Source organism: Corvus moneduloides, chromosome 17 (assembly GCF_009650955.1).
Source record: "Corvus moneduloides isolate bCorMon1 chromosome 17, bCorMon1.pri, whole genome shotgun sequence".
Taxonomy (NCBI): domain Eukaryota; kingdom Metazoa; phylum Chordata; class Aves; order Passeriformes; family Corvidae; genus Corvus; species Corvus moneduloides.
Genome location: NC_045492.1, coordinates 8332628 through 8352458, shown reverse-complemented (window position 1 = coordinate 8352458; position 19831 = coordinate 8332628). Strand labels below are relative to the sequence as shown.

General features: G+C 48.6%; 2 protein-coding genes and 1 long non-coding RNA gene across 4 annotated transcripts in view; 2 read left to right on the top strand and 1 right to left on the bottom strand.

The window, feature by feature from the left end:
• Positions 1-2214: 2214 nt before the first annotated feature.
• LOC116452735 lies at positions 2215-4117 on the top strand. Its single transcript, XR_004243585.1, has 3 exons — positions 2215-2266; positions 2610-2719; positions 3510-4117. It is a non-coding gene; the product is annotated as an uncharacterized LOC116452735 (long non-coding RNA).
• A 1938-nt stretch (positions 4118-6055) lies between these two features.
• Positions 6056-8444, top strand: LOC116452282 (corticoliberin-like). Its single transcript, XM_032126550.1, has 2 exons — positions 6056-6231; positions 6703-8444. Exons 1-2 carry the CDS (start codon positions 6076-6078, stop codon positions 7117-7119), a joined length of 573 nt encoding a protein of 190 aa, XP_031982441.1. The 5' UTR covers positions 6056-6075; the 3' UTR covers positions 7120-8444.
• DNAJC5 (DnaJ heat shock protein family (Hsp40) member C5) overlaps positions 8005-19831 on the bottom strand; it is a 30816-nt gene continuing 18989 nt past the window's right edge. For both annotated transcript variants that reach the window (XM_032126548.1, XM_032126549.1), the window contains exons 3-6: positions 18941-19077; positions 16529-16742; positions 15307-15478; positions 8005-14587 (exon numbers count right to left, since the gene is read on the bottom strand). In XM_032126548.1, coding sequence (XP_031982439.1) covers positions 14484-14587; positions 15307-15478; positions 16529-16742; positions 18941-19047 — 597 coding nt within the window. In that variant the 5' untranslated portion in view covers positions 19048-19077 and the 3' untranslated portion in view covers positions 8005-14483. The remainder of the gene's footprint in view (positions 14588-15306; positions 15479-16528; positions 16743-18940; positions 19078-19831) is intronic.

Genomic DNA, 19831 nt, shown 5'->3' with positions numbered 1-19831 from the left:
ATCACCGGGGTTCCACTTCCAGTGGCAAGACCCCCACTTCTGGCAGTGTCTTCATCCTCCTGCCGCCATCAGGATCCCAAACTCCCCATGCAAGATCCCTGCTCTCATCAGCACCTGCAGCCCCCCACCATCTTTGGGGTCCCACTGCCCATGTCAGGACCACCAGGACCGGCTGTGCTTCACTTCCTGCCTGGCATCCAGAGTGACCCAAACTCCCACTGATCTGACCCATGGCAGAGCCTCCTGAGCACCATCCCCTCACCACTAAAAATAGATCCGAGTGGTTAAAAAAAAAAGCCAACAGAAAAAAAAAGCCAACAGAAAAAAGATGAACAATGTCTGCTTGACCATCAAAGAGCAATCACAGTCATTTCGAGGCAGGAACACCTGAGAGGAGGACTTTCAGGTTGTGTTTTCTCTTTCTGCAGCAGATGGGCTTGGTTTTCTCTGAAATAGATGAAATCTCTCCTTGCCTGAGGCAACGGCATGTGGAGCTCCAGTGCTGGGGACTGCCCCTCTTGTGGGCTTGGTGGGGCTAGAAAGGAGCCAAGGGAACAGTGGGTCAGAAGACAAATTCGTTTTCCTTTTGAACTTGTTACCCGCTTGGTTCCTATTTGTACAGAAAGACACAGTTCTTGTGGGCTGAAACGTGTGCTGGCCCCAACACTCATCTGAGAACTTGGCAATTCATTGCAGGAGTGGGCTGTGCTGCCAAGGTCACCTCCCAGACCTGGGTCTGGGTGAGCAGTGTGTCACAGCTCTCTGGACCTGGCATGTCCACAGCTCTGCATGGCACAATCTAGGCCAATTGTTAAAAAATGCTGAATTTCCATGTATTATCAACAAGGAGTTTTGTCAGAGCTGGCATCAAACACTCTGCTAGCGGAGGCGGGTTTTCAGAAGTCAGTATAGAAACGGTGGTGGAAAATGGGGTATTTTGAAGCTTTTGAATGAGTGATGTTGTGCACAGCGATCAGCCGATATATCCGACAGGCCACGCATGAACGTGTTTACCTGATGCCACTGGAAAGATTTTCAGCAGCACCGTAAGTCAAACTCATGCCATCTTCTGCTTAGAGAGACTCTTGGCCAAGCTCACTCACCACAGAGGCATTTAGAAACATCAAAGATATTTAAAATACTTTATTTGAGTTCAGTGCTTTTGAACAGGGGCATGGGGTGACAGGGGTAATGAGAATGGCTCCAAACTGACAGAGGGCGGGAAAGAAGTTCTTCCTCGTCAGACTGGTGGGGCCCTGGCACAAGTTGCCCAGAGAAGACGTGACTGCCCCATGCCTGGAAGTGTCCAAGGCCAGGTTGGATGGGGCTTGGAGCAATCTGGTCTAGTGGAAGGTGTCCCTGCTCATTGCAGTGAATTTTCCGTTTGCATTTGTTGAATTAGAGAATCCCACAATGAGTTGGAAGGGATTTTAAAGCTCATCTCGTTCCAGCCATGGGGTTGTTCCCCTCCAGACCAAGAGACACCTGCTCCAGATGGGCCTGGATCCTTCGACAGGTTCCTTATTTTCATGGCAGGCAGTTTTCCACCTTTCCCTTTGCCCTCCTATATTCTACAGCCAAAATGGCTCTTCTGCACACACTGAGGATAAATGAAAGATAGAAATAAATCGCTCTCCTCCAGACCTTCTCTCTGGGTTTTGCGTTGCTGGAGGATCTGCTGGCTGAGACAGAGTGAAGAGGGATACAGACAACCCCACAGCCTCTGGTCAGAGCAGGACAGAGCTTTGTCTTTTGGCTCCACTTAGTGAGGCAGCATTTGGGAAACATTTTTTAGTGTGGGGGTTGGGAAGGAGGATCTTCTTGTTGAACTGAGGAGCAGGACTTCTCCATCCTCTTGGGGACAAGGAGGGGGAACCCAGAGCAGACAGACTGAGACTGGAGGACAGTCTGCAGTTCCCACAGCCAGGGCATCCCTTTTCACCTGTGTCTCCACCTGACAGCACTTTCTCATTTTCAAAAGAGTCAAGAGAACCACTGAAACACAGAGTCGTGTTGGGGTTTCATTTTTTGCCTCACTTCTCCCCACCGCCCTGCCTGTCCAGTGTGTAATGGAAATTTTACCGCAGCCGCTCGATGAGCAAACAGGAAGCCAGCAGAGAGCGCGGCAGCTCGCTGTGGCCCGGCTCGGCTCAGCCGGCTGACGAGAAAGGCCATAAAAGCCGGCATGGGGGTGGCAGGGGGAGGAGAGCAGGCCAGAGGGGCTGGGGCTGGCAGCAGTGCAGGGGAGCTGGTCCTGGGTTCACAGGTAAGGCAGGCACTGCCCTGCACCTTCTTTTTCTTCTTTCTGCAAATGATTCCTGAGTATTTTTGGAAGTATTTTCCACTGTTCTTCTTGGGGTCAATTGGGAGGATTCTGACATACTTCATTCTTTGTACCAAGCTTACTAAAACTTGACCTTGCTCAGAAAAACTAATTTTATTTGGCTTTTTCCTCTTCTTTTTTCATCTTTGCAAGCCCTTAATACAAACCTTAAAACCCCCCAAGCTGCTCAGATTTCCAGTGGAGGTATTAGAGAACGTAAAGCTGGACAGGGGTTCCACAATTCCCTTGCTCCTGTCAGAAAGATTTTTCTTCCCTTTCTCCAAAGGAAATCCAGAGTGCCTCCATTGAATAGTCTTGGCTGTGTGTGGAGTGCCCAGAGCTGCATCTGGCTCAGTCCCCACCGTAGAAGCGGGAGGGTGTTTGGACCCAAACAAAGTAAGAAATCCAGAAAGGGCCTGAAAACAGATCACAGATTCCTTTCTTTGTGGTTTTTGTGACAGATTTCCAGGCTCACTCACTTCTTGCATGGAGCTCTTCAGTGCCTAACTGGCAAAACCCTTCCCTTCGATTTCATACTAAGTTCACTCATTTTGATTGATAAGCTTTTAACATTCATTTTTCCTTCAACTTGCTGAAAGCAGGGTGTAGCCGGGTGAGGTTGGTCTCTTCTCCCAGGTAACAAGTGACAGGATGAGAGGAAACAGCCTCAAATTGCATCTGGGAAGGGTTTAGGTTGGATATTAGGGAAAATCTGTTCACCAAAAGATTTGTCCAGCATTGGAACAGGGCAGTAGTGGGGTCACCACCTCTGGAGGGATTTAAAAGAAGTGTGGATGTGGCACTTAGGGACATGGTTTAGTGATGGGCTTGGCCGTGCTGAGGGAATGGTTGGACTTCGTGATCTTAGAGGGCTTTTCCAACCCAAAATGGTTCTGTGATTCCATGATTCCCGGGGAGCATGCAGGGCAATGTGAGGAGGTTTGGGTGGCTCCCACATGTAGCCCCCACCATAAAAACAGAGCCAAGGGGTTGCTTCTTTGTTGTCTCCTCCAAATTCTTCAGAGGCTGGGAAATCTAGTCAGATACACAGTGTGAGGCACAAGGAACATGGCCGGGGGTTCGGCAGCTGCCCCAGCGAGGGGCACCTCGAGGACTGTCTAACCTGAGAATGGTGAAACATCAGGGTCAATCTCAGGTTCGTCAGCCCATGAGATGCCTTCTCCAGAGCAGGACGGGCAGCGCCAGCCCCCACCAGCCCCATGGCTGCCACCTCCACCTGGAACATGGAGAAGCACAGCAGGGAGCAAGCTTCGTCTGCACCCTGGCATGGCTGTTTGTGAGGTTGGGGAAGGACCAAAGTGGGTGTCAGCCCCCAAGGAGCAAAGGGAGGAAAATGGCCAGCAAATCCCACCTGTTCCTCAGGAGAAGCTGCTGGAAGCTCGGCCACACGTTAGCGCTGAAGGTGCCATGGTCGGCAATGCAGCAGCTGCCGCGTGTGAGTTGCTGCTCATGTGACAGGAGGCTCCGAGTATCAAAAGCACCTAATTAGGAACATCTCCGACTCCCACCCGGATCTGTGCCTCTCTGCTCAGTGAGTGCAGCCCAGGGGTGAGTTTGGCATCCCTGAAAGTATCATTAACACATCGCTCCTCATATTCCTCACTAGAGGAAGAGAGAGTGACAGCCCTGAAAGTGACGATAATGAATCCCCAGGCAGTGCACGGGGCCCGTCAGCGCTGGATGTGTCAGTAATTTATGAAGGGAGCAGGAAAAAAAGGGTATTTTTAATTTTTCAAGTTGAGCTTCCTAAATAAAACACAAGTCCAAGATACACTTGTTGGAATCGCTGTCTTTCCTACAATTAAATGACTCATCCTAAAGATAAACGGTCTAAAATGTTACCAGCCACAGCGCAGGCCACAGGGGCAAGGGGTGAACTGAGCTGCCTCTCTCTGTGCCTGCTCCCAGCCATGCCAGTGGCAGTGCAGGAGCAGCAATCCCTGCCCAGAGCCATTGGATCACTCTTCTAAGACAAGGTAGCCCCCAAATCCCCCTGAGCGATGCTCTGGGCATCAGCCCCTCCTGCTGCACTTCTCCCTGCACCAGGCCCTGGTCCCTCCAAGCGCTGCTTCTGCAGAGCAGCCCCAGGAGATGGGGTAGAAGGGATTTTTCAGAGAGACCTCAGCCCCACATGTGGGGGAGCAGCCAAAATTGCTGAGCTGGACCCCCCTGGACCCACCAAGTCCTGGCACGACTTCAAAAAGATTCAAAACCATGCTGGGAGCCCCCATGAGCAGCCAGGCAGCACAGTGGAGGCAGCTCCATTTCCCGTGCTGGCCTCCAGTCACTGGTGGAGCTGGTTTCGTCTCCTGATGGGGTTTTGGGGTCTCATTTGCCCTCAGCCCCCAGCAGGTGTGGGGATGCCCTGGGAGCTGCAGACAGTGCTCCTGGCAGCGCAGCAGGGCCAGGCTTAGCACGGGTATCGGGGTAGGCGGTAGCGCAGGGTCAGGCATGGGGGACAGGAAGAGAAGCGGGCTCAGGTGGAGCACTGGAAATGAGAGCAGATCTCGATGATTCAGTGAAGAAAAGGACTTTAAAAGCTCACAAAGACAGCAGGAGGCAGCTGCTCCCCCTTCCTGCCCACCCAGTGCTTGCTCTGCTGCTGCTGGGAGTTATTCTGCAGCTGAGGGGGCTCGGGCCCCCCCCCCGCTTACCACCCCCACAGACCTCTTGAACCTGTTCCAGTGACCCCCAGAACTCTGCAGAGCCCTTGTTTTTCATGTGGCTCTTGCCGTGGAGGAGGATGGGGGAGGAGGTTCTTGCCATTCATCCAAGTTCTACCTAATGTTGGTTTTTCCCCTTCTCTTGAAAATATGTTCCTCGGGAGGGAATTTTAATTTTAGACAGCAGTGCTTCTGCAAGGTGAAGGAAGTGACTGCTGAGCTCTGAGGGCCAGGCAATGGAGGCTCCAGCAGGGAGGGAAGGAGGGAAAGGCAAATGAATCCCTTGCATGGTTCCCTTGGATCCTGGGATGCAACCCCAGGTGTGTGTCTGTGCTAGGAACAGCCCGGGAGAAGAAGATGCCTTTGTGCTGTGTCGAAGGGGGGAAACTGTGCTCCAGAAGCGCATTTTGCTTGTGCAGTGAAGTTTTCATCTGTGTGATAGCAGGAGAGGGATCACTGGGAGGAGCCGGGAAGCAGCCGGGGCTGCCTTCACCAAACAGCTGCCGAAGGAGCCATCGGGAAAACTTTCCCTGCGACATGAAACGCTGCAGAGCTCAGGGTGTGTGCCCCGGTGTGCCCCTCTGCCACGGGCACACGTGGCCCCGAGAGAATCGGGGGGCTCCACAGGGGTGTCCAGGGGCCAGATGCCGGGAAACACTCCTGGTGCAAGGCGGGAGCGTGGGACTTGGCTGGCTGGTCCTGCTGCCGCCCGATCACCCCGCCACGCGCAGGGGGGGTCTGTCGTGCACACACATGAATTCACACACACCTCACACCCCTCCCAACGCCCCAGCTCCCCCTCACCTCCCGAACCCCCAACACACAGAGAAACGCCCCTCAAAACCTTTGTGCCCGTTTGCACACGCACCCCTGCACATCCCCCACACCCCCACGGCCCCCAAACACTCCCCCCCCCTCACCCCACTTACCCCCCGGACACACATGCCCATGAACCCGTGTCTCCCTCCCAGACTCTGCCCCCCCTCCACATACCCCCATGTTCCCCCAGACTCTCACCCCCCACGTGGTCCCCACACTGTCCCCTCCCTCCCTCCCCCCCGTCCCCCCATGTCCCCCCGACTCTCCCCCCGTTCAGCACCGCGGACAGATCCCGGCCCCGCTCCAATCACGTGGCTCCCACCGCCCCTATATAGCGCGGGGCGCGGGCGGCGCGGAGCGGCGCGTCCTGCGGGAGGAGCGGAGCGAGCGGAGCGCCGGAGAGCGGTGAGACGCGCTCGGGGACCGGGACCGCCACCGCCACCCGCCGGCAGCCCCGGCACAATGAGGGGGATCCCGAGCCCGGGGGTGTCTGGTCCCGGGGAGAGGAGGGTCTTATCCCGGGGTGGGGGGGGGTTTCTCCTCGAGGGGGGTCCCAGGTCCTGGAGGGTCCCGTCCCAGCTGCCGAAGGTGTCCCATGCCCGGGGGGAGTCCCATCCCGGGAAGCAGGGGTGTCCCGTCCCCGGGTGGGGGGATCCCAGGCCGCGGGTGGTCCCGTCCCCAGAATGGTCCCGTCCCAGGGACGGGGGGGTGGGATTCTCATCGGCGGGGATGGGGATCCCGTCCCGGGGGCCTTCATCCCCGGGGAGCTTCATCCCTGGGGCGGGGGTCCCCAACGAGGTGAAGCCCCTCGAGTGACCCCTGACCGCAGCGGGGGGGGATGTGGGGGTTCGGGGTGGGGGGGGGCTGCTCTTGCAGGCTTCTGGCCCCGGAGTGGCTGCGATGCGGGTCAGGATGATTTCAGCTGCCTCCGTCCTCGTCCTGCTCTTCCTGCCCTCGGAGACCTGCTCCCCCCTGCAGTGGCCCCGGGGTCCGTCCCGCAGGCCGACCCTGGCCCCCCAACTCACCTGGGAGTCCTGGATGGGAGCCCCGCGACCCCCGGTCCCTGCCATGGATCCCCTGCCCCAAAGACTGTGCCAGTTCCATGGGGCAGAGCCCACCCCGGCCCCCCGAGCCCGGCGGGGGCTGCAAACCGGCAAGAGGCGAGACGGAAAACCCAACTCGTTGGATCTCACCTTCCACCTCCTGCGCGAGTTCCTGGAAATGTCCCGGGAGGAGAGACTGGCCCAGAAGGCGCTCAGCAATAAACTCTTGCTGCAGAGTATAGGAAAATGAGGGAGGGTCGTTGGAGGTGGGGGAATGAAGGAGACCGACCCCGTAACAAGACACCACGGCAGAGCGGAGAACGGGGGGGATGCCGGGGGCTGCAGCCGTGCCCAGGGAGTCCCCACCTTGCCTGGCAGTGTTCCTGTCACTGCATCCCACGTGTCGCTGTTGCGCATTAAAGTCACACTTGTACCTGCCCTGCTGCTGTGCTCTTATGCTTCCCCATGGTCATAAACCTGTGGACCCAAACCAGGTTGCCCCAAAAACACCGGAGCACTCCCAGATGCTTCCTTGGGTGAGAAACATCAGCATAAAGAGCTCTGAGTGATGCAAGTAATGTCTCCCTGGCTGGAAGCTGAGACCCAACCAGGGCTTCTCCAGTACCCCCGTGAATGGTTCTGAAAGCTGCTGCTTCCCAACTTTGCAGCAAGTCTGCACCTTTTTGTGTCACAGTGGGTGCAGGAGGGGGACAGGGGAGCAGCTACAGTTCCTGCCCCAGGGACCCTGCACCCAGTGCCCATCCCAGGGATGGGTGACCCCTCCCACTTCCCAGCCAGCCCCACCGTGTCCCACAGCCCCTGCCTCTTGTGCTGAGTGCCAACATGCAAATAAAGAAAGAAAAATCTGATGGGCACTTCTGCATTGAAAACATTTATTTTACAACAGTGGTTTCCGATAACTTAGCAATCTTTATTTTAGTTTATATTTGGACATACAAGACACAAATTACCATGCTAAAACAGAAAATAATTCCTTCTGCCTTCGCTGCGGGTATGTACAGGAGCTCAGTAGTATCGAGTGTTACAATCCACGAAGTTCAGACAGCCACGTCTACTTACAGACAACTCAAAGTATGGTCCTTTAGTAACATAACAAAATAGATATATGTCTATATTATAATTGCTTCTCAGATGCATTTATACTTCGATTGTGGTGGGTTTGGTTTGGGGTTTGTTGGTTTTTTTTTACTATTTTTTTCTTTTTTAAAGATGGGCTCCCCCTATCCCCCACCCCGCCCGAGTTGAAGTGCAGTGCAAATGCAGGCGTGTCTCTCCCGGCGTCCTCAGCTCCCTCTGGCTCCATAAAGGGGCCAGGAAACCAAACCCCACGAGGAATTACACAGTTCAGGGCCTTGCTCACATGCAAAATGAACATAAACCGCCTGGGATGTCAGCAGTGACACCAACCGACCCATCCACACCCCGCCCCAGTAAGGCAGGCAATGGTGGGATGAGAGGGAGGAAGGAATGACAGCGATCGGCTCAGCATCCAGCAAGGAAACAGCGCGTTTGGAATTGGCAAACTTGGAGTTCATCAACCGTGATGGTCACAAACAGAACTTCAGCAGTATCAGCAGTAAAAATCTCCCCAATATTCCCCCATTTCTGCCGTGAAGCAGGAACCCCCGGTGTGCTGCGTGTCGGGAACAGCCCCTGGCAGGAACAGCCTGAGGAGAAGGAGGGCGGTGGCGACTCTATCCAGCATGGCTAGAGGGGACAGGGTGGGGCTCACACGTACATCAGCCACAACCGTTGTGCCTTCACATGGGATCACTGCCAGCTTCAGGTGTAGGAATTTCAGTAACTCCAAGTCCTTATGGAACCAAGCTGCAAGAGGAGGGACGGCGCCCGGCCGTGCAAACACCACCACACTGCTCATGTGGAAACTCCCCGAGCAGGGTGTGGGGAGCCAGAGGTACCTCTCCTACTCCTAGGACCCATTTATTTATACAACAGGCTCCTTCACTGTGTCCTCACCAGTCCCTCAACCCCACAGGTCGGGTTTGGGTTTTCCTGCAGCTGAGAGCAAAGAAGCATAACTGTGGCCACACAAAACTCACACCTTCCCCCTGTCTGGCTGAGTTCAGAGCACTACTTGGAGCCAAATCTCACGTTTTTACCACCAAAGAAAAACCCAAGGTGCACACCTGTTGTATAAATATATACATATGTGCATATATACATACATACACACACGTGATGCTGCAGCCCATGCCCTCAGCACGGGGTGGATCTTGCTCTGTGAGCTCACCCAGCCCCACTCTGGGGACTCCAGTGTGGTGAAAACTAGGGAAAAACCCAAATCCATGTGTTCTATCACAGCTGCAGTGATGAGCACATTGACCACATCTAAACATGCCATGTGCCAGCTGCACAAGTTCCAGTCACTCCAGAACTGCCCCTGTGCCCTCTGCCAGGTCTCCCTTCTATCCTCCTAAGGAAAGCTGGAGCACACAGAGCCCAGTTCTATCCAGAGGAGCTGGGGCAAGGGGCAGCTCATGGAATTCAAGTAGATTGTTAAATTTTTTGAATGGTTTGACAAACAACTGCTCACAGACTGCAAGAGAACACCCACAGGGCTGGGAGAGGGAGCAGAGAAGACAACGGCACTCGGGAATGAAGAGCCAGTTTATATAAGAGCTTCCTCTATACATATACATACATATATATATATATAACCACCAGAAATTCCCAGCATCTATCCTTTTAACACGAAAATGAACTGTGCATGTAACATTGGCATAATGAAAGTTCATCTTCCAGGTTTCTGGCATTTGGCTTGTGCAAACATCAGACAGCCAGCTTCCCTCCCGTGGCTTCTCCTCGTAAAGGAAGTGTCTTCTTGGAAGAACACGGGAATTGCAGTCTTGCTGAGTCCCAGACAGTCCCAGTAAGCCTCCAAAGGCAGCTTGTGGAGGGGACCATGGATCTTGCGGGAGCTGAACATGGACAAACTTCCTGCCACCTGGTGAGCTACTGGCTACAATTCTTTTGAGAGATTTTAAGCAGCTGTTGGTGCAATGAGACACTACAAACTAGATGATCTCCACTAGAATACAGAGAAGCAGCACCAGATGCTGAAGCATGTGAAGTTTATATCGACCTGACACTATAAACTATAACTGGGGGGTTACGGTTCAGTGCTCCAAGATTAATGCATTTAAACACCATTTGGAATTACTGACATGAGGTGGGGGCTGCAAACTGCCCTGACCACCCTGCCAGAGTGACCTGTTAAACATGATGCCAAGATACAGGTGCACTGAGTACAAAAAACCTGCAGCATCAATTTCCTAAATTATCCAGAACTGGCAAAAAGATCTAAGGGCACAAAATAGTTGAGAGAAGCAGGTGCCTCTCTCAAGGAGCATGTATAGTACAGACGCTCTGGAACAGCCCCCCAGAGTGCACTGGTGTCCCCCCACACCACCAAACTGCCTCACAGATGGGACAGGAATAGTTTTTCTGTCAGGCTCCTGCCCTACCTGTGTGAGGTATTTACAGGCTGACAGGAAGGGTTTGGAGAGCTGCACTCCCCTGACCACAGCCCTGCTGCAGGACTGGGTGTTTCTGTGCCATGCCCGAGCCCTCCTCCTCAGTTCTGCCCCTCCAAACCTCCAAGAGCATCCCACTTTAAGAACACTAGGAGTGCTAATATCTAAAGCAGTTTAAAAATATTACAAATCTAAAAAGAAGACTAAAAAGGGAACATGGCTCTAAAACGTCACTGCATGGGACCAGCAAAAACCGACACCCTATGGGACGCCACCGAGGTCTTACATAAATTTATATACAGATAAATATTTAAGAATTTCCTACAAAAATCACTAACAAAATGAGACTGGCATTTAAGGGGTGCAATGCCCCTTCAGTACAGTGCGTTTAGGATGTTCCCATCCCCAGGGAGGATGGGCAGGACAGATCCAGCACCTCCTTTTCCAGCAGCTCCACATGCCAGGAGGGACAGCTGGCACCTGAGCGCTCTCGGCAGCAGCTTTCCCTCCCACCTAAGCTAGGAATGGCTCTCCATGCAACACAGGGATAAATCAGTATCCTGAACACCAGCTCTCCAGATGGGATTCACCCCAATGGAGCTACAAGTGCTAAGAAAATCAGTGCTGGAGAGGTTGGAGGAGCCGGATGGAGGCGGCTGAAGGACTGGAATGGAGGACTCAGGCAACTCGTACAAATGATACAACTTTAAAGAAACAAATAAATAAATAAAATCCAAGCTCAAATTTTAATTCTGGCAACACACTGGACAGAGATGGACAGTGCTCAGGATTGATTTTAGAAGGAAACATTCTGCACTAACCCAGGTCAGGCCACAGCGCTGAAACGCTGCAGCTCTCCTCGCCCAAGCTCAGAACTCCTGTCTGAGCTTCTCTGCCAGATTTTAAACCATTATTCCCAATAGAACTTTGCATTTACTAGGAGTCTACTTGGCCATTATGAAGTGCAACTCGTGTTAGAGCCCAGGGTACTCTTGTACCTTCCCTCCAGGAGGGAAAAAGTGGGCATTAATGTATTTATGTGCCAATGACATGGTTTGGGCTTTAAAGATGGAATGTTTAAATCACTTCCTTACATAGTTCAGGAAGAACTTCACTAATACACAACAATCCTAAACTCAGAGATTAGACAGCAACATGGGCAAACTTGAAACAGCTTCAAAAAACATGAATATTCATCTAGAATTGTTTTCCCATCATTCCCTGTAACTGAGATCTCGGAACGGTTTCCCTTGGAGCATCTAACATCACTCTGGCACATAACAGACTAATTTCCTGTTCACACACCACCCACAGACAGAACCAACAGGAAAGCAGTCTCTCTTCAGACTCATCCCTTGCTAAGCAAAGAACTAGAACTGCAAACTTATCCTGGATGTCATCTTTCCCCACAGATAACTGTTCTACCTCTGGTCCTCACGTGCTGCCCACACTTCAGTTCCCTTGTCAGGAGCCTCTGGAGTGACTCCAGGTGTGTCACACACCTCCCTGGAGCCACGCTTCCCACCAGCCTCTCTGCTTCTGTAGAAACTGCCCAGAGAGGTTAAGAAATAAGAGTATTATCCCAAATTAACAGTGACAACCAGCCCCCAGCACTGAGGGCAAAGCTTCTCTGCAGTGGAGCAACACCCAACAACCATCTCTGTCTTATCCACTGAGATGAACATGGGGACAGGGAATGGAACAGCTCCCGGGGAACAGCCCCTTCCTCATTCACTGACTCACTCCGATCAGCCACGCTCATTTACAAAGCCAAAAAACCTCAATACCTTTTTTTTTTTTTTAAATTGTGTTCTCAAGAACACAATTTGCACAGATATGGGCAATTTTAACTGGTGAATGTGGAGAGGACAAAGCCTGCACGTCCAAGCATATTCCAGAGTGCAATTCTACACCAAGAATAGGCTTCAGGCAAAATCTACAGGGACAGACAAAGTGATATTGGGTTTAAGCCTAAAAATGGCTTTTTGTTCCAAGGGGTCAAAGAAAGACATTAACTAAATAAGGACCTCAAGCCAAATCACACAGAAATGTCCTCAAGGCCATCCAAGTCAGGAAAAGTTAGAAGTATCTTGCAGTAAACCACCACATTTCAGGTCTGTAAGGACCCTGGGCAAAGAAGAAAAGACTTAAGGAGTGTGCTGCTGAAACTGAGCCATTAATTAAAAGTAACAGGTTTTTTTGGGAATTTTTGGGGCCAGATGTGGTTACTAAAATCATGCTGATCCACAGCAAGCTCTCATGCAGGCAAACGTGCTTGTACCAACAGCCACAGCAAAGTCTGGGTGTGCAAGCACTCCTCACTGAGCACTGAGACCGTGGGGAGAACATGTTCTCCTCCCCAGCACACTGAACATGGTTTCATGGCAGATTTCACGTGCTCCATCCTTGCTGCTCATGCAAAGACAGCAGGAAAATATATTCAGAATGGTTCTCTGGGTCCCTGCCCTTTCCTGGTGGTTTTTGTGCAGACCAATGGATCTTTACCCTGCTCCAAAGCACCACCTGGAGCTGAGCTGGTGAGGGAGCAGCAGACACAGAGGGAAGGTACCAACAGCCCCTCCACAGAAAGAGGGGAAAAACAAACCAGGGAGATGGGGGTACAAGGGACAGTAGAGGCATTGTGATATAAAACCGTAACAATCAAAATTAACGAGGCTGTAATTACCCGCTGAAAGTGCCAAGTGTGGGTTCTCTGGAGCCGTTCTAGATCCTGACTCTGTATCACCTAAAGCATGACTATGGACAACAAAATACACCAGCTGCCTAAAATGCCTTTTTAACAGTTAAACCTCAATAAACCACAGTTTCTAGAACAGAATTCGGACTTGATTTGGTTTCAAAATAGTACAGGAAACCTTTCAGTGGTTTCCACATAGTTGTTCCAAGGAAAAGAGAAACACTGGTGTAAACAAATCTAAATGCAAGACAATGTGCAAATTATACAATATAAACACAAAGAAAGGTGGTTTGTTCTTAAAAATTCATTTAAGTACTCCACAAAGATGTTCATGAGAAAATTAAAGGGTTAGTGTATTATAACAGCTTTAAAAAAAGACATGTAATACCCCATTTGCCTATTAAAATCTTAACTTATTAGAACAAATTTTTAAAAACCAATTGTTTTTAAACATTTCTGCTGTTGCCTACTGTCTGCATTTTACTCATTTGCTCAGTGAGAGCCAGTTAACCAGTTTCACTTTAAGATTCTCATGCATTCAGAAACAAAGCTGCACTATTTGGTCTTTAGCATTACAGGAAAACAACTGAACTCAAATCAAAACAGAATTGTGCTTGGAGTTAAAATCCCACTGCCACCACCACAGGAGCCCATTCCCAGTTGGTTTTGGTTCCATTGTCACTGGAGATCGCCTCATACACAACGAGCTGTTCAATTTACTGTTCAAAGATTGGCAACTCTCCCTTTTTATTTTTCAAGGTAGATTTATTCAAGCTGAAAACCAGCATTAGAGAGGATTCCAGCTCTGCAGGACTGGCATTTTTTGGTTCTTGGCTTTGTAAACTTGCTTAGATAATAACGCAGGACTAGAAGGAGGAATGAAAGAATTGGTTTGTTGCACTCAAATGAAAATCCTCAACTTCTAAAGGTCTTCGACAGCTCAACTGTACGGAAGAACAGTGGCTTCTGTGACACTTTTTAAATCTCATTTTTAGGCCAGTACTGCCACTTAAAATGCAGAATGTCTCCATCGCACTGACATTGTGACAACTCAATACATTACACCACAGACATGTAACATAACTCCATACATGCTATTAAAAAAAAAAACCAAACAAAAGAGGAGAAAAAATAAAAGAAAGGAAACAAGTAAGACCGTAGCTAAACTGCTTTAAATACTGCATGCTACAGCACTTCACGTATCATCGAGATACGACACTGAAAGGTGACAAAAGGCTGAAGGGATTACAAAATATTTTCGGCAGGTTGGAAAGCTGCCTTCTTACTGTGGCAGAATTATTCCCCCTCCCCGTTCTCTACTTCTAATGTTCATGATTCTAGTGTTGAGTTGGCCATGTATTTTTTTTTTTTTATCCATTCTAATGACAGTGTTTCCTTAACTTAATTAAATCCATCAGTGTGGTAGCTGGGGTGAGAGTCAGCTGTGAGCTGGGTTGTCTCTGTGGCTGATGCTGGCTGTATCACAATAGGTGCGTCTGAGGCCTCTGAAAAGCGAAGACAAAAGGCTTAGCACACCAAGGAACAAACACAGCACTGTATGTTTTGGTAAGCACAAGTCACACCTCCCTACAACCCTCTGATAACACCATTTTACACACCTCTAGGAGCATGATATTAATTCCCTGATTTTCAGTGTGCACACAACAGCATTCACCTCAACTCTATGTGTGGAATGTTTACAATATTTCCTTCTTCCTGTAAAAGCAGCTGATCCTCACCCACCATTCAGCAGTGCCCATTAAAAATGTCATCACAGCATACACAAGGCTCCACAATATTTTAAATGAGTGGTTTAATCCTACAGAAACAGCTTCACAAACAGTATTAGAGCTACAAGGGTAGCAGTGTCAGTTCCTCTACACCTGACGCAGTTAACGCTGCCTTGACACCCTCAACCTTTGGGTACAAGAGCCCCTTTCTGAAATCCCACATGGTTGGCCTACGTGTTACCCCAGGATGTGGAAGGAACCTAATGATGGTCACTGACCGCTCTGTGGCTGATCCCACCGGGTTCACTGAAGACTCTCTGGGAGTTTTTAGCAACTCTATCTCCGGTGTCAGCATCACCCATGTAACTCTTGTGGCACTAACATTCCCTGCTCATCATCCACAGCCCAGGACCTGATTTCTCCTCAACCAGCTCACTGAGCACTCCAGCAGGGACTGATGTTCATCCTAAAGAGCTCGCAGGGTTTTCACCTACCCCTTTCATCTGACTGCAACTGTGCCTCCAAGTCCTCTGGAGAGACATAGAATTCCTGCTCTTCGCCTTCGGGAGGTTTCGGTTTACACTTCCCACAGCAACAATTACAGCAGCAGCACAGACAGCAGCAGCAGTAGCAGCCTGTGATGAGCCCACAGAACACAAACAAGGCCTGCAGAGGACAAAAAACACAGAAATAGTCATAACCTGTGTCTCCTGTGCCATGACCACAGAGTTTGTGAGACTTGGATACAGAGTCAGAGAGCAAAACCACAGCAGTGCAGAGAGAGAACTCAGTAGCTACAGCTTTGTACTTCATCACCGAGAAATACTTGAAATTACGTGCAAAAGTGGCTACGATTCCCACATTTTACACTGAGGTGAATACTGCCAGCCTGGTTTGCTTGAATGATTCCTACAATTTAAGTTAAGTGGACTATTTTGCTGTATCTGGAAGAAGGTACAGGTCTAATAAGTGCATCTGTACTAAAATCCAGGTGTACAACAGTTCAGGACAGGCTGTAACATGCATAAATAACCCTGGAAAAGACTGAGCTGTACCAGCTGATGCACAGGTCATGATGTACCTATGGCAGGGACCTGGAGCAGCCCAAGACTGTGGACATGGCTGAGGATTGATGCTCCCAGTATGTGAGCAAGGCAGCTCCAAGCAAGCCAGGTCTGCCAGGTGCTTATCACAGTGACAATGGGCTAAAGTGAAGTCTTCCTATAGGTCTCTGTGCAACTGTTTGAAAAAAATAATTTTACAGATAGCAAACCAGCAGGGTGATATAATTATTGTCTTCCTTAGGGGAATCAAGAGATGGAGGCAATGCTGGAAAAGGGTAGAAAAATGGACCTGTGCAATGAAATGTAAGATTTTCTCCTGTGTGAGCCCAAGCTCACAGTCAGGACTCATTTTGCAAAATTATTTGGCAGATACTACTAGAGAATACCCCCCAAATCCTCATCTCTTCTAAATCTACTGCAAGAATCCAAGCTTCAATTAGTAACCCAGGTCTTGCTTATTAGACCTGTATCACTGGAAGTTCCTAGAAAAATACTTCTGAACTCTAGATCATGACACAGTAAGAGAAGGTTAATTAACCCAGTGTCAGAAAATCAGCAATTTCCAAAGGTAAAACCAAGCACACTTAGCAAATGGAGCTCTCTAAGAGTTTCCAATACCAACCCAGAATAACTTCTGTGCCCTTTTATTTACCTTTGCCCACCAGCTGGACAGCACGAAGTATGTGTTCACATTTTCTTCACCAAACTGCTCTGCTACATAGAGCCCCAGAGACCCATACTTATCGTAAATGTTCCGCTTTGTGGCATCGGTCAATATTGCGTGGGCATTATTGATCTCCTTAAATTTTTCTGCTGCCTCTGGATTATCAGGGTTTTTATCAGGATGATATTTCAATGCCAGTTTTCTGCAGAAAGAAAAAAAGAGAATAAAAAACGAGGTTTGGGTTCCTGTTTTTTGATTTATTTTTTTCTAATTCCGTAGCCTGCCACTCAAGGGAGACTCTCAAGTTCCAACTGTTTTCCTTCATCTGTGATTCAATTTCCCTGATGATTCTTCCTTAGATGATAATAAAAGGCTACAGCAGTGTCTAGCTTAGTTCACAGGATTGACTTCAGACTGTTGGATTTGACCCTTGGAAATCCAATGGAAAAAAATAAGAGACATTGAATAAAAATAGGTTTGGGGTTTTTTTATCCTCAGCTCCAGCAATTTCCACCAGTAAGTTTTGCTCCTGCTACAGCAAAGACACACCACAAGTCTAAGGTATAGCACCAAAGAGTAAATAAAAGCAAATTGCCACAGCTGCTTGAAGTGTCTGAACTGCTGCTTCTGCAGTGTCTGAACACAAAAATAGAACAGATGATCACTTGTGGTTAATTCACCAATTCCTGTGCAGGAACAAAGTACTTTTCACTTCAAGCTTTGCTAGAATAGAAAACGCTTCTGAGTTTCGAGATATCAGGAAATCACAACACACCTCCCCTAATCAGGCCAGATCTCTTACAACTAACAAAAAAATCAGATTAAGCATTGATAAATGTGCTAGTTCTCACATGGCCCAGGCTATTTACAGACATCAGTAGAAATAACTGGTCAAACACCTCCTTATGAACAGAAAATACATGCTCCCAAGTAGAAAAATGACACAGAGCCAAATGCTGGCAGTTCTCTGCCACCACAAAAGGTACTTGTCCTCCTACAGAAAATGACCACACAGTCACACATATGAGAAGAACAGGACATGTCAGCTTTGCAGTGGGGAAATGTTTAGACAAATATAAAACAAAGATGTGTGCAAGCACTTGGATGTGCCTGCAAGTATCTCATAGCATTTAAAACCCAGCCTGAGTGTGCCCTTGGGTCACTTCACTGTGTACGATGCTGCTCCAGTAAATCATGGCCCCGGCTGCCACTTGTGCCCCAGTCTCAGGGAGGGCTGAAATAATCACAAAAGGTTTTATAAACCTGGAAAGGCCTTAGTCAGGCTGCAATAATGAAACATTTTTATTTCCCGTTTCCTACACATACACAAACCCCACAGCCCCTAGGCCAGCAAAGGATGTTCAGACTGAACATGATAAAGGAGCAGCAGAGGAAACAAGATGAGCTGAAGGTTCAGATAAGTGTGAAGCAGCTACATTTCACCCCAGGATCTCAATGGGTTGTTCCTCCAAAGGAAAAACTCACAGTCTTTCCCCTGAGGAAGGTAAAATTATTTTCCAGCTGCTTGAAGATAAATTATTCAAACTTCCACTTACAGCTTTTAGGAAGACAAAGCTAATTTTTGAGAATCTGTGGACCTGGTTTATTCCTAGACTTCACCATGTAGTTGCCATCAGTATTAAAAATGTAACTTTGGAAGGGAAAAAGTTTATGTAAAAGTTAAAGACTAAAGGAAAACAATTTTGCAACGAGTATCCTCATGGAAAGATGATGCTGACCCCTAGTGTAATCCAAACACATTGCCACAGGTCACATCAGCAAATGCACTTCAGCAGATTTATGGGGAATGTGGAAAGGAAGAAGTTACAGGACTCTTTTTTTGTAGTTTTTATTTGGTTAGTATGAAGCCATTTCATGTGCCCAACTCTTAAGGAAAGCGACACAGAAAAAAAATTGTCTTTTAAACTAATAACTCCACAAAGAGTAAGAAATTCTGAATAGAATTCTAGGAAAAAGTAATCACTGGTACTCTGTTTTCATCCTTGTGTCTTTAATCTCTATCTCTGTGTGCCAGAAGTGGAAATGATGGACATATCTGTGGTCCCCCTAAGACAGACACGAGGCTACATAACAGCAAGAGTTTAACTCTGATCATGGTCTTAAAATTCTGCTCAAATTTAGGCAAGGACCTTCCAGAATGACACTCTACATTTGAAAATTTAACTTACTAGATGTAAGATGGAAAAATTTAAAGCCTAGGCATATTTTCACACCCCCTTTTGCAAGAAGCAACCACGTTTTCACCTGGTTTTCCCACATATTTTTCTTGCAAAAGGTCTAAATAAACCAACTCAGGCTCCTACATAAGTAGACCATTTGCTGAACACTGAATTAAAGCCATTTGTGCTGTTGGGACAGGCATAAAACTCAAAGCTTTACCTGTAAGACTTTTTGATATCATCTGAAGTGGCATTTTTGTCCAGCCCCAGCACGTGGTATAACGACTCCCCAGAGGTAGAGAGCGAGCGTTGCCTCTGGTCTGCCATCTTGAGCTAACCTGAGGAGAGAACTGGCCCCTGTCAAAAAAATAAAGAAATGTTTAAGCAAAGGAAAAAAACAGACCTCCTTAAGCAAATCATCCTTTAAAACAGTGTTTGCACATCAAGATTCAGCTTTAATAAAACGTGCTTTGAAAAGGAAGGTAAAAAGTTATAAAATTCAGTGAATTATCAGTGAAAACAACTCTTACATTGTTGGCACAACACCAGCCACCCTGAATCCCCACTGTATATACTCAACTCTTCTTTCCAAAAACCCCAAATCAACAGCTGAGGTGCAGCTATAGCTACATACTGCATAACACATCTATAAAGTCACCTCATCTTAATTTTAAGGTAATTTATTTGTGATCATACCTATAAAAACAACACGACAACAGAGAAGTTGCTGTTGAGGCTGCCTTTTTGCACCACACTGGCATTGGGATAACTGACTTAATTTGTATTATCTATTTCAGAAATTACATTAAAAAAAACAAAACAAACTTCCCCACAACTCCCAAACCCCAGTCCCCCATCTTATCACCAACACCAGGTCAAACAGAATCCTTAGATAAATCCAGTGTGACCAAGCCTGTGCATTCCACAAGGATAGAGGGAATGTCTGCCCAGAGAGCAGATCTCCTCTCTTGTAATTTAAAGTTGTGAATCCAACATTTAACATGCATTCTAGTTAAAATCATGCTAGTGAACACGGATTAACCTCCTGCTCCACATCCAAATGTGACAGACCCCGAAGGTGTCCCCTTTGCCATGCCAGGACCAGATCTGG